The sequence below is a fragment of the Candoia aspera genome, chromosome 1 (genome assembly GCF_035149785.1).
Source record: "Candoia aspera isolate rCanAsp1 chromosome 1, rCanAsp1.hap2, whole genome shotgun sequence".
NCBI lineage: Eukaryota > Metazoa > Chordata > Lepidosauria > Squamata > Boidae > Candoia > Candoia aspera.
In genome coordinates this window covers 48,777,094-48,797,225 of record NC_086153.1, presented here as the reverse complement: position 1 = coordinate 48,797,225, position 20,132 = coordinate 48,777,094, and the positions used below count along the sequence as shown (strand labels likewise).

General features: G+C 38.1%; 1 protein-coding gene across 1 annotated transcript in view; it reads left to right on the top strand.

Annotated features, from left to right (window-relative positions):
* Positions 1–20,132, top strand: part of USH2A (usherin) — a 513,845-nt gene that overhangs the window by 481,044 nt on the left and 12,669 nt on the right. The window contains exons 62-67 of the mRNA XM_063288775.1: positions 956–2,472; positions 3,029–3,344; positions 13,528–13,737; positions 14,937–15,175; positions 16,385–16,602; positions 19,582–19,758. Of these exons, the coding sequence (XP_063144845.1) occupies positions 956–2,472; positions 3,029–3,344; positions 13,528–13,737; positions 14,937–15,175; positions 16,385–16,602; positions 19,582–19,758 (2,677 nt within the window). The remainder of the gene's footprint in view (positions 1–955; positions 2,473–3,028; positions 3,345–13,527; positions 13,738–14,936; positions 15,176–16,384; positions 16,603–19,581; positions 19,759–20,132) is intronic.

The window sequence follows — 20,132 nt, the reverse complement described above, 5'->3', positions numbered from 1 at the left end:
CACTTTTAAAGTATATTTTTAAAAATTGCTTATTGTAAATATGACATTGCTTTTAGTGCTTTATCTTAGAATATTTTTCACAGTGCTTTACAATTGCCATGTGAAACCTCAACCCCAGCCCTTTTCTTGATTTAAAATCAAGACTTGATTTAAAAATCCCTCTATCCATCCATCCATCCATCCCTAAATAAACTGGACTGAGCTAAGTGGATCCTTCTCAGAGCCTTCAGTACCACAGATATAAGGTAATCTAGATTTTCATGTCTTTCTTCCAAGCAACAGGATAGTGATTCATCCAACAGGTCAACCATGGAGCTTTCCAGGATCCTCAAAAATCTCCTAATCCAAATCTAATGCTTAGCCCATTAACTTTTGATCTATACATACCTGTCTTGATCTTCCTCAGTGAGTCTCAGTTTTCAGTGTTAAAATAACGTTGAAGTACCTAGTGAGTATTTTGAGCCTGGTGGGTCTAGTAATTAAGGTGCTGGCCCAGGGATGGAAAAACCCAAATTCTAGTGCTGCCTTGGTCACAAAGCCAGCTGGGTGACTTTGGGCCAGTCACTCTCTCAGCCCTAGGAAGCAGGCAATGACAAACCACTTCTGAAAATATTGATAAGAAAAACTGACTCAAAGGTACACAGACATACATACATACACACACACACACACACAAAAGTGAGCACAGTAGAAGTTTTGCCCAAAAGAAAAGAGATGCTTTAGGTAGGGGGCTATACACCAAATTGAACACTTTGTTCATGCTTTTTATTGTGTCTGCTGGATCTTTGATAATCCCCATTTTTACTGTACCCAAATTGCAGAAGGAACAGGGTGCCTATAGAGCCTGTGAAAAGTTGTTGTACCTACCTGCTGGGTTGCACCCATTTTATAAAGTTGCCTGATGAGTCTATTAATGGTCTTGCTGGTAATGTATTGACATTGTCTTTCCTTTCAGATTTACAATATTTTCAATGATGGTAACCTAGAATATAGTGGCTTGTCTCGTCAGTTCCTCTTCAGACGTCTTGAGCCCTTCACCGTCTACACTCTCATTCTTGAAGCTTGTACGGCAGCTGGTTGCACTCGCTCTTCACCGCAGCCAATTTGGACAGATGCAGCCCCCCCTGCATCTCAAATGGCTCCTGTAATCCATTTGGTGAATGCAACCAGCATTGAACTGAGCTGGTCTGAGCCAATTAATTCAAATGGAAAAATAATGCGCTATGAAGTTATTCACAGACACACCAAAGAAAATGCTTCAGGGGAAAATAGAACGACAGAAGAAGAGAACATTGTTTTCACAGAATATAACACTGGGAGTAATGCATTTGTATATCATGCTCAGCATTTGCAGCCGTGGACTACATACGAATATAAAATACGTGCCTGGAATTCAGCCGGCTACACAGATAGCTCTTGGTCTGCTGCAAAAACCAGCCAAGCTGCCCCAGAGGGTTTGGCTGCTCCCATGCTAACTTATATCCCAGAAAATCCCAGCAAAATGTGGATTTCATGGTCATTCCCAGAAAAAAGCAATGGTATTCTGCTGTCATATAAGCTCCAAAGAAATGATGTTCCCTATCCTTTTAGCTTTGATGCTTCAACCTTCAACTATACTGATGAAGACTTGATTCCATATACAGAATACCATTATGCAATAACTGCTTGTACTCTGGGAGGCTGCTGCACTAGTGACCATTCCAGAATACGGACATTAGAGGGAGCTCCAGCAGCAGTCAGCCCACCTACTCTAGAAGGTATACATTCAACCCAGATTAATGTATCTTGGTCACCACCCCAAATTCAAAATGGTGAAATAATAAAGTACATTTTAAAGCTGAATGGTAAAGAACTATATGTTGGAAAGAGTTTATTCAGGACAGTATTGAATCTACAACCTTACACTAAATATGACATCACATTGGTTGCCTGTACCAATGGGGGCTGCACTGTTAGTGCATCCCAATCTGCCTGGACAATGGAAGCCCCACCTCTTAACTTAGATCCTCCCAAGTGGTTAGTGACAGATTCAGAATCAATAGAAATCACATGGAAAGCTCCCAATAATCCAAATGGTAAAATCCAGATTTATGAGCTGAGGAGGAATGGATTGCTGGTTTATTCAGGTCTAGATACACACTATAAGGACTTTATGTTAACTGCTGGAGTAGAATACAGCTATACTGTCACTGCAAACAACAGCCAAGGAAGTGTTACCAGTCCAATAACCAAGATAAGAACCAAGCCTTCTGCCCCATCTGGAATGTCTTCACCTAGGTTACATCTGTGGTCCTCACAGACCATTTTAGTTACTTGGGATCCTCCAGCAAAGATCAATGGTGACATAATCAATTATACAATCATTCTTTGGGAGCCTATTAAATCACAAAAGAAAATGGTTTATCTGGATTCATTTCATGATTCTTTTGGAAGACGGTCTTACAATTTAACAGAACTAAAACCCTATCACAGGTATGTTGTAAGTGCATGCTGTAATGAGTAAATGAGAAAGGAATTCTTGTGCTTTAGAACATAAATTAATTGCCCAAGGCATGAGATTAACTCTCTGCATCCACAAAAAAGCTGGGAAGTACATGCATATCAGTTTATCCATTGTAAGGATTGTTGACTAAATTTACTTAGTCATTCACTTTTTCTTTCTCTTGTAGCTAGCCTTTGTCAATGGGATTTTGAATATGCCATTAGCTGATCAATTAGAAGAGGATCTTTATCAATATTCTAAAAAGCTACTGTACTCGTCTGAGCTTTGGTTTAGATACTGCCTTCACTTTATATTTCCAGCAAATTTAGTACTATGTTCCTTTCTGCCCAGATGAGATTATTCCAGTATATTCTTACTCACCATAAGAATTTAAATTACAATCCAGTCTTTTCAAAGGAATGCATTTCTTTTTTGTTTGAATGTCTGCAAACTTGTGTCTTGTGGAACATCTGTACTTTATATTACCTTTATATGCAGTGCAAAGCCTAGATTCTACTACCTCATTTCTGGTTTGTGTTTGTAAAGGTATGAAGTGCAAGTGCAAGCTTGCAGTCTTCTGGGCTGCATTTCCAGTGAATGGGCTTCTGTACAGACTCTTGAAGCACCCCCTGAAATACAGCCAGCTCCTTTCATAGATGTCCAGTCAAGTCCTGATGGATTCCAGACTGTTCTTTCCATCATGTGGACTGGTCCAAAGCATCCAAATGGAGACATCTTACATTATGAGCTTTATCGAAGACAGCCATTACCCAATCAACGCAAAGTCAGCCTTGTTTATAATGGTTCATCTACTTCATTCAAAGATGGCACACTCCTGCCTTTTACTGAATATGAATATCAGGTATGAAAATGGGAGGTTACAGTGAAAATTCCTGGGAGAAATTCTCTTTATCAAATGGTTAATATACAGTATGATAGCAATGGTAGTATTCCCTCTGAAGAATTATTAGTGACCACAGTGCTTTGAGATGGCATAGAAATTCCTCTTTATACATGAATTTGTTTCGTGATACACCGAAGCTGACAAATTCCCAGGGGCACAATGCTGAATGGATATGAGTGCCTTCTACTCCAGTTCTGATGCAGATGTAACTCCTTCCCACACAGGGTCTAGGCATACCCAGATCGGGGGGTGGGGAGGAGGAGGAGGAGGAGGTTTGCATGTATCTATTTCCCTGTCTTGGTTTGTTGGCTGGCTTAATCCCCATAAGGAGTATTACAGTTAGCATATTGTCTGAGCAATGTAGCATATCCAGAGGCCTCTTAGACCTGTCACAACCAAGAGGCTACAATGGTTCCCTAACACCAGTAATTATTTCTAATGTCTTTTGAGCTGGAGAAACCCTTAGACCCAGGGAACTCGGACAGTTTTCTCACTGATTGGATGCCTCTTGTGCTTCTGCATAGCTGCATCTGGGATATAGATGGTGTCTACAAGGCAAACCTCAGCGGGATTAGTGAGTATTTTGAGCCTGTCAGTGCTTGACATCATGGGAGAGCCTGTCTTTCATCCAGATGATGGCTCTTCAATTATTTGATTTCCTACTTCTAATGATGCCATTTTCTTTGAGCTTCAGTGAACTAGCAGTGAGAAAACTGCTAGAATGTTTTCCAGAACTCATCATTTCACATTAGAAGCTGGAATCTCTCCCCACTCCTCTCTCTCTCTGTCTCTCTCTCTCTCTCACACACACACACAAGTTAATGTACACTTAAATTAGCGGTTTTCTAGTTTTAATTAGTCAAAAGATAGGAATCTAGACGTTTCTTCATTCTAGCATACATCCTTGTAAGAACATGTACATGGACTATAGCACACTGTAGCAAGGACAACCTATCATTTTGTACAATGCTGCTCCAGATTGTTATATTGAACTATAAAGTATGGCCATATTTATAAAAGACTGTTACACTTTTCAAGTGTAGATTTAAGCAAAAGTGCAACTTTCTTTTTTGCTTCTGAATTATTTAAAGATTCTTACTGTGTTTAAATTTATCCTTTTCAGAAATTTAGATTTCACCAAAGCGCCACAGTTGAAACTATCAAACATTCTGAGCTTGCTAATAATGGGGATGGGTTGTAGAAACACTTCCACATGTTATGCAGAAATATCCAGTTTGATAGCACTGTATAACGTCCACAAAGTTAGATGTCACTTGCAACCACAAGCACACTGAATAAGTATTCAAATAAACTGTAAGCCATTGCTCACTCATTTTTGTTTTGCTTGTTATTTTATTAATGAAATCTTTATGAACATCTGCTTTGAAATTAGTCAACAGTGCACTAAGCCATATCTGCCAGCAGTTATCTATTTTATCCTGAAGTGGGGCAGGTATATGTATGAAAGAAAGAAAGAAAGAAAGAAAGAAAGAAAGAAAGAAAGAAAGAAAGAAAGAAAGAAAGCAAGCGTGTGTGTAATCTTCTTCCACAGATGTCATGTGTAGCATCCCTCAGGGATCTATTCTTAGACTTACTATTGTTGACAATATATATTTTGCCTGTGAGACATCTAATTCATAAGTGTAGGAACTGACTTTCACTATTATGCTGATGAAACCCAGATTTATTTTTCACTTAAGGATCATATTGATTCTTCTGCATCTCTCTCAGAGGCTTGTTTGCTGGCCATAAAGTTTTTAATGCAACTAAATTTCCTCCAACTGAATGAAGGTCTTTAAAAAATGCTGTCCATCTTCAGAGTCTAGCTTGATGGTTCTGACATTAACAATACAACTGAGGTCAGAAATGTTAGTATCTTTTCTTCTTTTTTCTATTTCTGAAGCTTTAACAAACTCCTTTAACTGGGGCAGCATGAGGAAGATTGGTGTGGCTTAGGGTGGTGTGGCTTACATTCTCTTTTTTAGATATTAACTGTGCTGCACTCCATTCCACATCAGTTTGTGGATTTAATTTTTAAAAGAATCTGCACAAACATGTCTATGCATTTTCCTTAATTACTTTTACTTGTTTCCAGAGTTAAGAAAAAGGCTTACAATTGCCTGCCTGGTTTTCTATGAACACCCCTACCTTGTTTTCCCCTTTTCACATGTCGGTGAATGCCTGAATAGAGCTACTGAAAGTTGTTTCCATTAATGCAGTAGGAAAATGGGGTTGCATAAAGAAGGACATGTTGGGTTGATGATGGGCTCTTCTAAAGCCTTGGGTCTTGGCAAAGACTACCAAGACCAACCTGAAAGGCTGGCCTAAAGTATTAGATACAAGTTGTGTCTTATGTGGATGGGTGAGTTGGTGAGTGGGTGAGTGGGAGCAAGGGCAGATACAGGTTTTTATACAAATGCCCTATTTGCGAGCTTCTTGCAGTCTTCTGCCTGGCCCCTATAGGATGTTGGATTAGAATTCAGGGTTCCCCAAAGTGGTCAATATCAAACCCCCCCCCCCAAGGGTCATTGGGACTACCCAAGGGGCAGATGTTGTTATCATTATTATTATTTATAGTACTATTAGTTAAAGTAGTATTTATTAAATTATTTTCATATAATGAATGTTCAGGGAGCAATGAACAATCTGAAACTTCATGAAGGGATCAATGAGCTGAAGAGTTTGGGGACCCTGGATTAGATCGATTTGGTTTGATCAACCAGCGTGTTTTATGTCTCCCGTGTTAGAGTAATATATTATTTCATTTTGTCAATCAGTTTCAAAGTAGGTGCTCAAGGGTTCAACAGTTCAGTTTTCTATTTTGGCTGAAAACACAGAATACAAAGATTAATGCAAATACCTATGCAATAAGCTTTGATTTAAAAATGCTTAAGTTGTGATGCTTATCATTAGTGCTGAGGTTGCTGTCTACCAAAGCAGGGTCTTTTCACTGGTGGCATCTGATTTATGGAGCTTTTTTTTTTTTGGTGGGGGGGAACCCTGCAGAATTGCTTTCATATTGGATTTCAGTTCAGGAAATAAATAAAACTGCCATTATTTATTCAGATATTTGAAAGATCATTACTGTTCTTATTGTATCAAACACAGCTGTGAAATACACTGGTGTAGGCTTTCACAGCCAGTATCTGTTGAGCAGTGTTGGGCTACAGGGTTTAGTGACTGTGGTCTAGACAACAGATTTCCTGGCATTTTGCTGGCAACTGCAGAGGGCATCTTCAGAGGCAAGGTGGTCTGCTATGCAGACCACAGGCAACTGAGCAGGGACTGACTGGACTCCTATCTTTATAGCTGATTGCTGACTGCTGATCAGTCTTTAGCTGAGCTGGTTTCTGAGTGGTGCAGGTTGGTGAGGGCTGGTCTCTGTGAAACATTTCAGAGAGAGAGAGAAAGAGACGGCTGGGAGAAAATGAATCTCAACATAAAATACCCATTTTTGTTGATCTTTACCCCATTGCAAATCTTTGTACAATAATGAAGTTGGTGATTAATCTTTGCACCATTGTTCAAGTAAATAAAAGTTTCTGATCAATTATGGCAATTTCATACATACAGATACAGTAGTTATGAATCTGCTAATGCTTCATTAGGGCAAGACCTTCTTGGGTTGTTTGTTTCTGACATACTCAAACACTGTGATAGGCCTGCCTTTTAAAAAGCCATTACTGTGAGTGCCAGGGGAGTGTATACATCCCCTGGCTGTTATATGAATTGATATGGTTTCCTTGATTGTATCTTTTTTATTTATAAGGCATAATTTATGAGCTCTGAAAAGCAAACTAAAATGAGTGATGACTAACTACAGCCAAAGCAATAAATCAGCAGCCCTGAAAGAAGTAGTGATTTTGATCGAATCTATTGAATTAGCTGTTGCCCTTAGTCATTACAGGTATTGGAAAGACCTTTTAATATCTGCTTATCTCTCTCCTGGGAATGTTTTAACTATCTCATTATGTACCAATAGGAACAAATTATTAAATTGTCTGTCTTTTGGAGGTAAACATGTTCACATCCCATCTTTGTTATGGATGCAATGAAATATTTAAAAGGAACAAGGGTTGTCTGAAACTTTGATTTACCTTTTTTATTTTTAAATATATATATATATATTTATCCCTCTGTCATGAAATCAACCAATTCTGGAAACTGGCTTTTTAAAAAAGATCTTTTGTCTTAGAATGGCATTTATGTCCCAGAGTTCAGTCACCAGGTTGTATTGTCTGACAGACAAATGTTCCCCATTTTCTCATCAGGAAAACTTAGCAGGCCTGGATCCAGAAACACTGAAGGTTTTAATTACAAGCCAATCTAGTTTAAATAGAGGGCATTAATCACAGGAAGATAATCTACAATAATTTGGATATGGTGAAGATTTTTACCATGTCACCTTCATCAATAAATGTTCTAGTTGATGCTGTTGTTTAAAAATATGAACGATTTGATTCTTATAAATTTATATTAATAATTGAATGTGTATGATAGTAATGTTATAGCTGTTTCTGAACCTGGAAGTTGTATGAAAAGATTTTATTTTTACTAACTTCTAACTTGCTAATATTACACTGGTATGTTATCATGATCTGGAACTGCCCTTTAAAAATCAAGAAGTTTTGGTTTTAGACCAAATTAATTTAAGTAAAAAATTTATTGTATAGTGAACATAATGAATAATAACTACCTTGCATAAACTTAATGTATAACTAAGCATGATCAGAGGTGCTTCTGTTTGCCACCAGATAAACAGCTATGAGAAAGGATAGATGAATTCATTCTGCTTTAATCTATACTCAATTTAAAAAAAATTCTCATATTGTTTCCATTCAATTTTACCAAATATGGATTATAAACAGTGGAACACTTGCTGAAAGCAGTCATCAAAGGAATGCTTGCTTGAAACCATTTTTCCTACCACAGTTTATGGCTGAAATCTGTAGCACAATCCCTTGCTATATCATTTGGACTGACTTTTTGGATAGGAGAGTCATCTAAATGTTCCATTACTAGATTCTATGGAAGTAATATTTTCAACCGCCAAACAAATACTCCTTTGCTGTACCTAAAATTACTTCATTCTTTAAGCAGTAGATTAATTAGTGGGACATTTCAACAGGGACTTGCCAGATGTTCAGTCCAGGCAGTTGTCTACCTTGTACCCACCAACCACACAGTTCCCCTGTTGAGCTACCCACTTTTTTTTTTAACAAATTAACTGATGCAACATCTCATAATTCCTCCTGTCACTTCAAGTACAAGAGTTTCACCCTAGATCCCAACTATCTCAACTATTTGTTCATTTTAACTATTTGGAAGCTCAGTAAAACAAAACAAAACAAAAAAGAAGTTCCAGCTTTGCATCAGTGCACTGGCGGACTTAATATATATACTTTTTTTTTAAAGCTCATCAGCAAAGTGGGTTGCTCGGGAGAAGAAAAATAGCAATAAAAAAAATGGTTCTGCTGGGTTTCAAACCAGTGGCCTTCTGCATGTCAAGCAAATGTTATAACCATGATGTTATTGGAACGCCATTGCTACCAGGAGCTGCAGCAGAGATTAGAAAACTGCAGGGCAGGAACCAGAGAGCCAAGTGAGGGGATGTTGCTGCTACTAAACACCTAGCCAGTCAAAGTGCAGAAAGCTGCCTAGAAGAAAGCAAAGCACAACAGGAAAACTGAGATTTTTATCAGCACAATCTGGAAAACACTACTTTCAACACAGAGCAGGAAAACATAGGCAGAGGTTTCATTTGTGGTGGGCTGGAGGTGAGTGGAGGACAACATCTATTCCTACCCTCCCCAAATGCTTGGTGGCCTCTATACATGACAGGCCAAACTGGCAGTGCACATATGCCCTTAGATAATATATATTTTAATACCAATCATTTGTCACTTTTACAGGATCTCTCTCTCTCTTTCTCTCTTTCTCTCTCTCATATCTGGCCCTCCATGTCACTTGACATGCTAATGATTATATAACATTCACACAAGTGGTCAGTCTTATTCTGCGGTTTCAAAGGGTATATTTCTGTAGTCAATAAATGTATCTAAACTCATGAGCACAAACACTGAAGCACTAAGCTGCTGTCAACAATATTAGGGTAAATGAACAAATCCATGAACTGGTATATGATAACATTGTTTCCAAATGCTTCCTTTAATAGGTTGGAACCAGGTTTAGTTATACTTTTTGCTAGCTGTGTGCCACTGAGTTGAGTTCGACTCTTGATAGTTGCATGGACAAGTATTCACCATCTTGATATGTCCATTGTAATAACTTGCAGTTTTTCCAAGGACATTCCAGTAATCTCTTTGATTGCATCCATCCATTTTATCTCTTGTCTTTTTCTTCTCCTTTCTGCAAAATTGCCAATCATTTTTCTATGATTAGGACAAACTAATTTGTTTGTGTGTTGATTTATTTATTTACAGGGCCTATAGGTTGCTCCAATACATGACTCTGAGTGGTATACAATTCACTAATACACTTTTGGATTAAAATTAAAACAAAGAATATTAAATTAAAACACCATACAATCAACATGGTTTAGGTTAGCTATGATTTACTTCTTCCATTAATTTCATTGTCAGAAGTAGTTCAAGGATTAAATATATCCTAGAGGTGAACAACAAGATTTCTTCCTCATTCCATAATTCATATTTAGAAGCCATTCTTCCAGTAGGATAGGTTGTCTACTATACTTCAGTGCCTATGTGGGGGAAGCATGTATATGCTGTATGGAAATACCCTGCGCATTTGGATACAATCAGTGCCTATCATTATTCCTCCTCCTCCTCTTCCTCCTCCTCCCAACATTTAAAACTAATTTTCTTGTATTCTTTATCTTCAGTCTGTACAAGAGTATGACTCTCACAATTCACTTAAGAGCCAACCATTCCAAAGAAAGAACATGATCCCTGAAAAAAAAATTAGTTAGATGGCCATCTTCTTGCAATTGAATAGTCTTATGACTTCAATGGAATATTTTACAAATGGCTTTCAGAGATCAGCTGCACAGCTGAGCCCACTAAAACTGGTTTCCTTTTCTTGAATCTTCTAGCCCCAATAATGTACTTGTGGCTCCTCAGCTGCAATTGAAGCTAGACCCACAGTGACAAGAATCATTACACAGTTAAATCTTCCTTTATGAAAGTATTTAGGACCTTCTGCTTCTTTTGCAACTTGGAGTAAATTCAAATTTTACAGCAGAAAGTTAGAAGAGATAGCATAAGAGCAAGTTTTAGTACAGTCAGAACTGCTCAACATGAAAGCTTACTAAGGAATACTTAATACTAAAAATTACACAGACAGTCCCCTTGTATTGCCATTTAGATCTATCATTCTGATTGATCACTGTGTGCTTCACTATTATTGAGCCTAATTTAACCCTATATATTCACACATCCATCTATTCCATCTATTACACCTGACATTCTACAAATTACTTACTCATGCAAATGATGACCTAAGTCAACCTTTTATGATATTCGTGTTTAATTATACAAATGGTCTTTGATAAATAAGATTATACATCCTCCCATATGTTTATTCTCTCCTTGATGAAAGTAAAATTTAATTTTCATGCAGATTTGTTGCAGGTCTTGTTTAATAACTGCTGAGTTTCATATAGTGTGCAGATCACCCTGGTTTTGTGAAGCTGACAAAAACAAAGCCATTCCTAAAAAAGAGCTTTGAATCAGACACAATTTTAGCTATTAGATCTTGGAATCCTAGAACTGAAGCCCCCTTCCTATGTGCACTGATTAAGATAATAACATAAAATACTTGCAAAAGCCTTGTGAATAAAGATTGTATGTTAAGTAATATGATTGTTGCTTTATTATCAGTTCAATAATATTATTAATATTACATGTTCAGTATCGTCAGCTGAATATGAATAAACAGAATACTAAGGGTAGGCTGGATATGTAGGTTTACTAAAATACACAAATATGCAAGGCTTTTAACCATGGATTATTTATATTTAAATGTTAATAGCTTGGGTAACTCTGATTCATAGGTGCACTGTGTCCTTAACATTTCACATACAACTCAGCTCCAGCTCTCTTATGATCTCCACTGATGATTTTTTTACTACTGCAGGCACTCAGGACTGAGCATGTTGTGCTACTAAAGGCATCTGTGGAGAAGAGGAGAGTTGTGACTTGAGCTGACTGATCTCATGCAAATGATCTGGAATGCTAGAAGGTTACTGCATTTCTGTGTTATAACCTTTCCATGCTACTCAGTGTAGCATTAAATAATTCAGCAGTAAGTCAAATGAACATTGAATGAACAAGAGAGATTGCTGGACTTGATGACTGTGAGAGCTGTCAAGCAATGGAACAGCCTACCTTCTGAAGTTGTGGTTGCTCCATTACTGGAGGATTTCAAGAAAAAACTGAACAGCCATTTGTCCACCCTATAACTCTGCTATTCTATGATCACATTGTGGTAGCATTTATCCAGATGGCATGTCAATCCTGAAAGTTTGAGAAGCCAGTTCATCATCTGAGATCTTAATGAAATGATAGGTATGATGATACTTTGAAATGGTAGAATCCTTAAATAAACTCACTTTTGTTCACCATGCATTAACAAGCAATTAATTCATCTAGTGTTCAGCTGCATTACAAGTTTATTTATTTAATTTACTAGTCCATTGGCTACCAAACCATTGGGTTTACAATGAAAACATAAAAACAGAGTTACCAATGATATTAACATTTAAATATAATTTGGGGGGGGGTGTTCCTTTTTTTTGTTTTGTTTTTAAAGACAGGTCAGGGGGCTTTTTAAAAAAAATCTGCAGAGATCAAGCTCCTTTTTTCAAGAAAATTTCAGGGACCCATATCAGCTACAGAAAAGGCATGACCTAGTCCCATTAGAATATGCATTCAAACCAGATGTCTCAGATAATCAAAATGAATGAGGGGCCAGGGGAACAGCTAGTCACGTTAGGCATGTAGTAGTCAGCACTTGTCTTTCACCCAGAAATTGACCTCTTGACCTATCAGTGTCTGTTTACTACCTACTTATCTACAGACAGAGTTATGTACACACCTTAGTAAAGTAAGATTTAACATATTGTATCCTACTTGTGTGCCTGTTGCTAAAATGTGAAAAATTAAGCCTAAGATTGCATTTTCAGTAAAGCAAGGAAAATCATTTCAGTTTGTGATAATATAGCATGTCTATTTTCAAGGATGTAGACAGGTGTCTCTGAATCATACAAACAGTCATGCAATAACTTATGTATTAGTACATTTATTAGTATGGTAGAAGCTATCATTGGCTAGAGTCCCTTTTGTCAAAAGCATAATGTGTTACCTTCAGCTACAGTAATATGTGTGTGTAGTCTTCATTTATTTATTACAAGAAATACTTTGGGGTGGTTTGTGAGTTAGAAGAAAATAAAAGCAAGTACCAATGATGAAAAGTCATCTGTAGCTTAAATGTATGAAATAATTATTTATTTTGTCTTCTTTCTGCTTTTGTACTTACAGGTCCCTCAAATAACCTGGTCCTGGGCCAGGCTTCATAACTGATTAACAGCACCTTGAATCGCATCCAGAAGCAAACTGGCAACCAGCGCAGCAAGCAAAGCAGAGGTGTTACATGGGCAGACCGAGGCTTGCCCATCGCTGCTGGCACCACTGCATTCTGGACCAGCTGAAGCTTCTGAGTGGCTTTCAAGGGCAGCTCCATAAGGAGCGTGTTGCAGTAGTTGAGCTGTGAGGTGACTAGGAAATGAGTGACTGTCTGAAGGGTCTCCTAATACAGGAAGGGATGCAACTGATGCACCAGATGGAGCTGTGGAAAAGCCCTCTTGGCCACAGCTGCCACCTGAAATTACATTTCAAGGCAAGGTCATTCTCTCATTCTAGCTACCTTGAGAGCTCACAAGAAATGAAAAGCAGGGTATAAATCAAATTAAAAAAATAAAAAAATATGACAAATTTGGATGCAGCCCACAAAAACGTTTGCCAAATTTAGTTTGTTCTGAAGGTGACATCACATTCTCTGTTGTTGTTGTTTTTATTTTAACAATGGTTGAATAAACAAAGACAGAAGTGATAGTGTGGATTTTTTTTCCCTGAGGATGGTTTAGGACTATTCTGTTTTTCAGGTTTGGTCAGTTAATTCTGCCGGCCGAACTGCTAGCAGTTGGACAAAAGGTATGACAGGTCCAGCCCCTCCTCAAGGACTTCCTGCCCCTTCATTTGAAACAGTAGCTTCCACCTCTGCTGTTGTGAACATCCGTCCTCCTCGGAAGCCAAATGGGATAATCACTCTCTACAGGTTCTTCTCCAATAACACCAAAGGAAAGGAGAAAGTGGTCGGTATTAATCAAACTCTTTGAGTTGATGAAATTTGTGGTGGTGGTGGTGGTGGTTGTTACTGTTGTTGTTGTTGTTGTTACAGGATTGTACTTAATATTCTTTTCATTGCATAGAATACAGGTATTGCATGTATCAATCTAGATCTTTACTGTTACTGATTTGAAACTAGAAAATAAGTGAAATCAACCCTTCCCCCAAAAATGGGATGGGTAGGGGAAGGAAGGATTGTGGAATTTGTCAAAATATCTGCACAAAATTTGGGGGATGAAAAAAAGTAGAAGTACTATTGATTACCAACCATGTCTATCAGTTTGAGTATTAATATTCAGGGCCTGGCTTAGTTACTGCTTCTTCTGAGGGAGCTATATGCCTTTTTTGGTGTAAAACTATCTAGGATTGGCTCAGCGGCTACCTTTTTGGTGGTAATTAACACTTGGGGGGGCAGATAGAAGCCTTCAAATGAGTTGTCTATATCACACATGTGGGCAGGAAAGGGCTGGTGCAGGGAGAGGGACTTGGAAGCTTTTCTTTATTTTTCAACCATGATAATGTCTATTTTAGGGCATGTGTGCCCTAAATAATGTCTATTTTAGGGCATTTTCCTTAGCCCCCCCACCTCAAAATGGCATGGAACTGCTTTCACTTTTCACCAAACATGGCCAGAGAGGTTTCTCAGGGTTGCAAAAGGGGGACTTTGGATTGTCTGCTGTTTAGGATCACAGCTGGTCCTTCCACTGCTGATCTAGGATGATATAAACCATTGAGTCCTTTGGTGCAGATGCTGTAATTGCCAATCACCTTTCCACAGAGTTCCCTGCAAGCATACAATTGCCAAGAGTCTGCAGACATTCTGAATTTAATCCTTCAGTAATAAAAATAGACAGCCAGTCTGGTGTCGTGGTTAGGATGCTGGACAAGAACTCAGGAGACTGAGAGTCCTCTGCAAGGCCTGAAAGCCAGCTGGGTGACCTTGGGCGGTCACCCCAGCCCAGCTCACCTCATGAGGTTCTTATTGTTGTTGTTGGGAAAATAGGAGGAGGGAGCATCGAGTACACCTCCTTGAGCTATAAAAAATAGAGGCAGAGTAAAAATAAAATGAATAAATAAATATATAGCTTGTCCAGCTGAGCATTGTATAGTTCAAAGGCTACTTGCATGTCAGTGTCCATTTCTGCTCTTGTTCTGTCCTTTTCAGCTCTCAGAGGGAACTACCCCTCAACAAACAATCCATGGACTTAAACCTTTTACCACTTATTCTATTGGGGTTGAGGCTTGCACATGCTTCAACTGCTGCAGCCAGGGACCAATGGCGCAAGTTACCACACAGCCAGCTCCACCCACCCAGCAGCCTTCTCCCCATGTACACAGCCTGACCTCAAGAAATGCTTCTTTCCTGTGGGATGCTCCTCGGGAACCCAACGGCATTGTGAGAAGGTAACTGCTCAAATATAATCAGCTAAAATCTATGGTTGGAGACTCACACCCAGCTATTGCTGTGGCAATGCTCACTACCGTCTCACTCGTCTCATTATTTCTGGGCCTTTCCTCCTTTCCCAATCTTCCTTCACCAAGAGAGGGATGTGTGTGTATAATCCCTGCTCCTTCTCAGCACTTTACTTACCTATTTCATGAAACAGGTTTTGATGTACAAAAGCTAATCTGATAATATATATGTTAACCTTTACTGTACTACAGAAAGAATGTATACATCAGCTTGTTCAAAAAGATGGTTCCCTGTGAGGGAAGCGGATGACTGGATTAAGTTCCTGAACCCAACACTAACTAGCTAGTTAGTTTTCAGCCTTCCATCAGGTTATTTACAGACAGCCGTGTTTACTGAATTGGGATCATTTTTTCCAATATATAGCTATACGGAAGAATAACAGTAGCTTGCTGCTATTTATATATAGCTTGATCAGTGAGCATACAGCTTAGTAAATTCTTGCCTTCATGACAATCACATCACAACTGTAATTAAAACTGTAAATGGATTTTCAAAGGCAAATGATGAATTAAAACCAGTTCCTTAAAAGTATACAGATTAAATTATCTCTTATTTCTTATTTTTATATCCATAATTTGGGGGAAAATATTAAGTAGAATCTAAGGGTCTAAAATACATTTACATCTAGGCTTCTGAAATATAGTATGATGAATTACAATTTGATATTGATTCTGAAAATACAATTGTGATTGATGCCTAGGCAATGGGAATTGTCTTTATTCATTGCTAATTATTGGAAATATTATTTCAGTGCGTCACTGAAATAATGACATACCATTTTCCTGTAAAAAATTATGTACAGGCACATAAGTAGAATGAATAGGATATATAGAATTCTAAAGCAATTAAGCTGGATGCCATCATTTCAGTTTAACCAACAGCTTGATATTGGGAAAGATAAACCCAGATTTACCAGAAGGGATTGGGTTCACATATTGTGATAACTTATGGTTTGCTTATTCGCTGGGTAAGCCACAGTTAGCTGGGTTCACATATACATACATCATAAGCTATGGTTTACAAACCACAGTGAATGGATTGCTCATCAACTAAACCAGAAACAAATCTTATTACAACTGAGTATGATATGTGAACCCAAATGATCTGTTGCTTACTAATGTTGACTTATTTCCCTATAGGTATGAACTCCACATGTACACATCCTGCCTTCCCTGGTTACTGCCCATAGAAAGAGTTTGCAAGCCTGGACCTATTGAAGTGAGATATAGAGGAAATAATCAGCATTCCAACGTGAGTGACCTTCAGCCTTATACCACCTACAAGCTGAGAGTGGTGTCCTACAATTCAGTTGGAAGCACTACTTCGGAATGGATCACTTTTACTACTGAAAAAGAGGGTGAGTTTCTAAAGACAAAAATAAGGATGCATTTGATTCCCATCACTTTTAAGAGTGCTTTGTTTCTGATCATAGCCAGTAAGGGTTGAGCCTGCATAATTCTTAGAACAGTATAAGAGGGTACTGAGGCCTTATATCACAATCAAAAACCTTCATCAGTTTTTCCTTCTAATAGGATTTTTTTTGATAGCTGGGTTTTCAAAAATGCCATTAATTTCTGTCTACTTGGTAGCTTTTTTAAATGGACAGATGACTGAAAGTGCCCAGTTTATGAATTTTAATGATTTAGTCTTACTATGTTCTGCAGTTTATAGTAACAGATTTGTTTGTTCTTTGCAAAAATTAAAAGTGGGGATAAATATGAAATTGAAAAATTAAAAACCAAATTTGTCAAAAGGTTTAGCTGCTTACATAGTTTCCAGACTATGCAGCTTTTGTGGTGTGTTAAGGGGCTGCGAAAGCAGAAGCATTTGCTTATCCTCAGCTGGCATGGAAGTAGCAGATACACTATCTGGAAAAAGATAAAGCTAAGGGATCCAACGTGGTAGTTTGATACTAGATTTCTTCACTGTTGCTGAAGCATATTTTCCCACAGTTAGAAATAAAATTAAACAAAAGCAATTGAAATAGGACTATATTACCCAGCTGAGTTTCTCTCTAGCCAATCTCGTATAATTTTATTCAGCACTGAACTTCATCCAATAAAAGTCTCTTCCAATAATAATTAAAAGCTTTGTTGCATGGTGCTCAAGAGGTTCATTTTTTTCACTTTCTTTGGTTGGTTCTGAAGATATAATAATAATTAAAAAAAAACAAGGTCACTACTTGATAAATTTTCTTCTTTGTTTAGCACAAACTCACAAGAAATTTCTATATTTTTATTTATTTATTTTCTATCCCGCCTTTATTATTTTTATAAATAACTCAAGACAGCAAACATACCTAATACTTTTTCCTCCTCCTCTTTTCCCCACAACAACAACCCTGTGAGGTGAGTTGGGCTGAAAGAGAATCATTAGCCCAACGTCACCCAGCTGGCTTTCAGGCCTAAGGCAGGACTAGAACTCACAGTCTCCTGGTTTCTAGCCCGTTGCCGTAACCACTAGACCATGCTAAAGATTAGCTTTCTGATTCTGCAATGATGAATTAAACTATTGATTGAGTAAGTGGATTGGCACAATGTATCATACTGGATTATTGTGAGCCTTTTTACCTTTGAAATAAATGATCTGAGAGGAAAGCATTCTAAAAAATGTAGAAAAATGTACTTTCTAAAAAGTATAGAAAGTTTGACGCGAGCAGGAAGAACTTCACTACCATAGATAAAGTTTCTTAACTACTGATTCACTATGCAAAAATATATATTTATTACTATTGAAGTTAACTATTTTACTTTCCTGTCACATTTATGGAATATTCCCAGTTACTGCAATGGCAGTCAAAGCTCAACCCTTTTCAGATCCAGTTAGTTCACTCTTATCAAAGGGGTTAGAAGTTCCAATGATTCTGGGGGAAGTAGGAGGGGGAATGTGAGAGAAAGGACACACAGCAAACAAATGGCTTGCTCTCCCTCCTCTACCCATGCCTTATTTGGGGTGCTGGCTCTTTAAAAAGAGGGATTGGCTGAATAGGAAGTGTGGCAGTGGTGGAAAAAGGAAGAAAGAGGATGGAACAGGAAGAAGAAGAAGGAAGAAAGCAGCCCAGAAAGAGCTGAATGCACTGGAGCTGAAGCAACAGCAGTTCCAGATGAGAACAGCTGACAAGCGAGTGCCAACTCAGCAAGAGCAACTAGAAGGTGCAGTCACACCTCCAGCCACAATAATATCTGTGGTGCTGTAACCCTGAAACACAGTCATGAAAGGTGGAAAATAGGATAAACCTCCAGAGGCTGGCAAGGTAAAGAATTTTATGGGAGGAAGTCCTAAGTGAAGCCACTGAGGAACAGTCAGGGAAGCTCAACACCAAACAGCACCTGCAGACTTCAAGAATCAGGGTAGAAGTAGAAGACCCAGGTTTCTGAGACCACAGGACTGACTGGGTGGGAAGGGCAGGTGGGGGAGTTGAAGAGTTCCAAAAGATCAACAACAACTACCATGGAGTAGAAGTTTCTCATCCTTGGCAATTCCCAGAATTCTGGGAATTGAAGTCCACACATCTTAAAGTTGCCAAGGCTGAGAAACACTGGAATAAAATATCGGATAGTATAAAGTACAAATGGATAGGGAGGAAGATAAAGCACACAGAGTAAAAGTAGATATAATTCCTGGGAAGTCAGAACCAAAACTCCTTGTGTTACAGAAGTCTTTTTTTTTTTTTAGTCTAGTTTGGTAGTACAATCGCTCAGCCTCTTGCCTATCTCTGTCATCAACTCCCAAAAAGGACACACAGCAGTATGGAATGGGGACACCCATGGATTTTGTTTATTTCATTGGACTCATTTCATTGGACCCATTTTTATTTTAATCCATAATCATCCATTTCCTGAAACTACTAACTAAACAAAAATTACGCTTGTAAGCATCAGTAGTACTGTAGCTAATGATTTGGATAGCTTCTTTCTTATAATTAATACTGGAATGTATTAAAAATGTAAATGTCCAGTTGCTGTTTTATTGATTAATTAATAAATAGGTATTAAGTAATAACACGACAGTCCCATAGAAAGCAAGGAAGCTTGTAATTTCAGGGAAGGTTGTATTGCAAGAAAGCATTGTCTTCCTGATAATAAGGAAAGGTAAGAATTGCTAAATACAAGTATATGAAGTGTAGTATTTAAAGTGCTAGATATTAATACTTGGTAAGTCTGTCCTGTTCCTGCAGCACCCCATATAGAAAAATTAATTCTTCACAGAAGCTTTTGCCTTTCCATAACTGAGTCAGAAAATGGCTCCAGTGCTTATATTGATATATTTAATCTCTTAAAGCTAGAGGCATTTTTTCATTTATAAATAAACTAACTTTTCTCTTTTTATTTGCCAGTTCCTCAGTACAAATCACCATTTATCATAATTGGAAATTTATCCACCATCTTCCTGGATTGGAGTCACACCTTCCTACTGAATGGGCTTCTGAAGGAATATGTGCTAATGGAAGCAGGGCGACTCATCTACAGTGGCTTTGACACCAGACTGTATTTGCCAAGGACGTCTGACAAAAGTAGGCTTGAATGTTCAGAGTTGTTCAGAGATCTTTCTTTTTTAGGGCAATGTATCTTATGTGCACAGAGTTTTATAACTTGCTCCTTTATTTAAATTACTTACTCCTCCATAACTTGATCAGATGCTTCTTAAGGCAGCTTGCAACCAATTTCATAATAAAACAACTTCAAAAAATGTTCCCCATATCTTTAAACATAGATCCATTGGTGCTTTGACTGTAGCTTTTTGTTTTGTTTTGTTTTGTTTTTTTCAGCTCCACATTCACAGGGTAGCAGGCAATGTCCAACATGACATCAACATTGATGCCAACCAAACCTTAAGCAGAACAATGTTAAGGTATTGGTCTAGGAGTGGGGAAACCCAGGTTCTAGT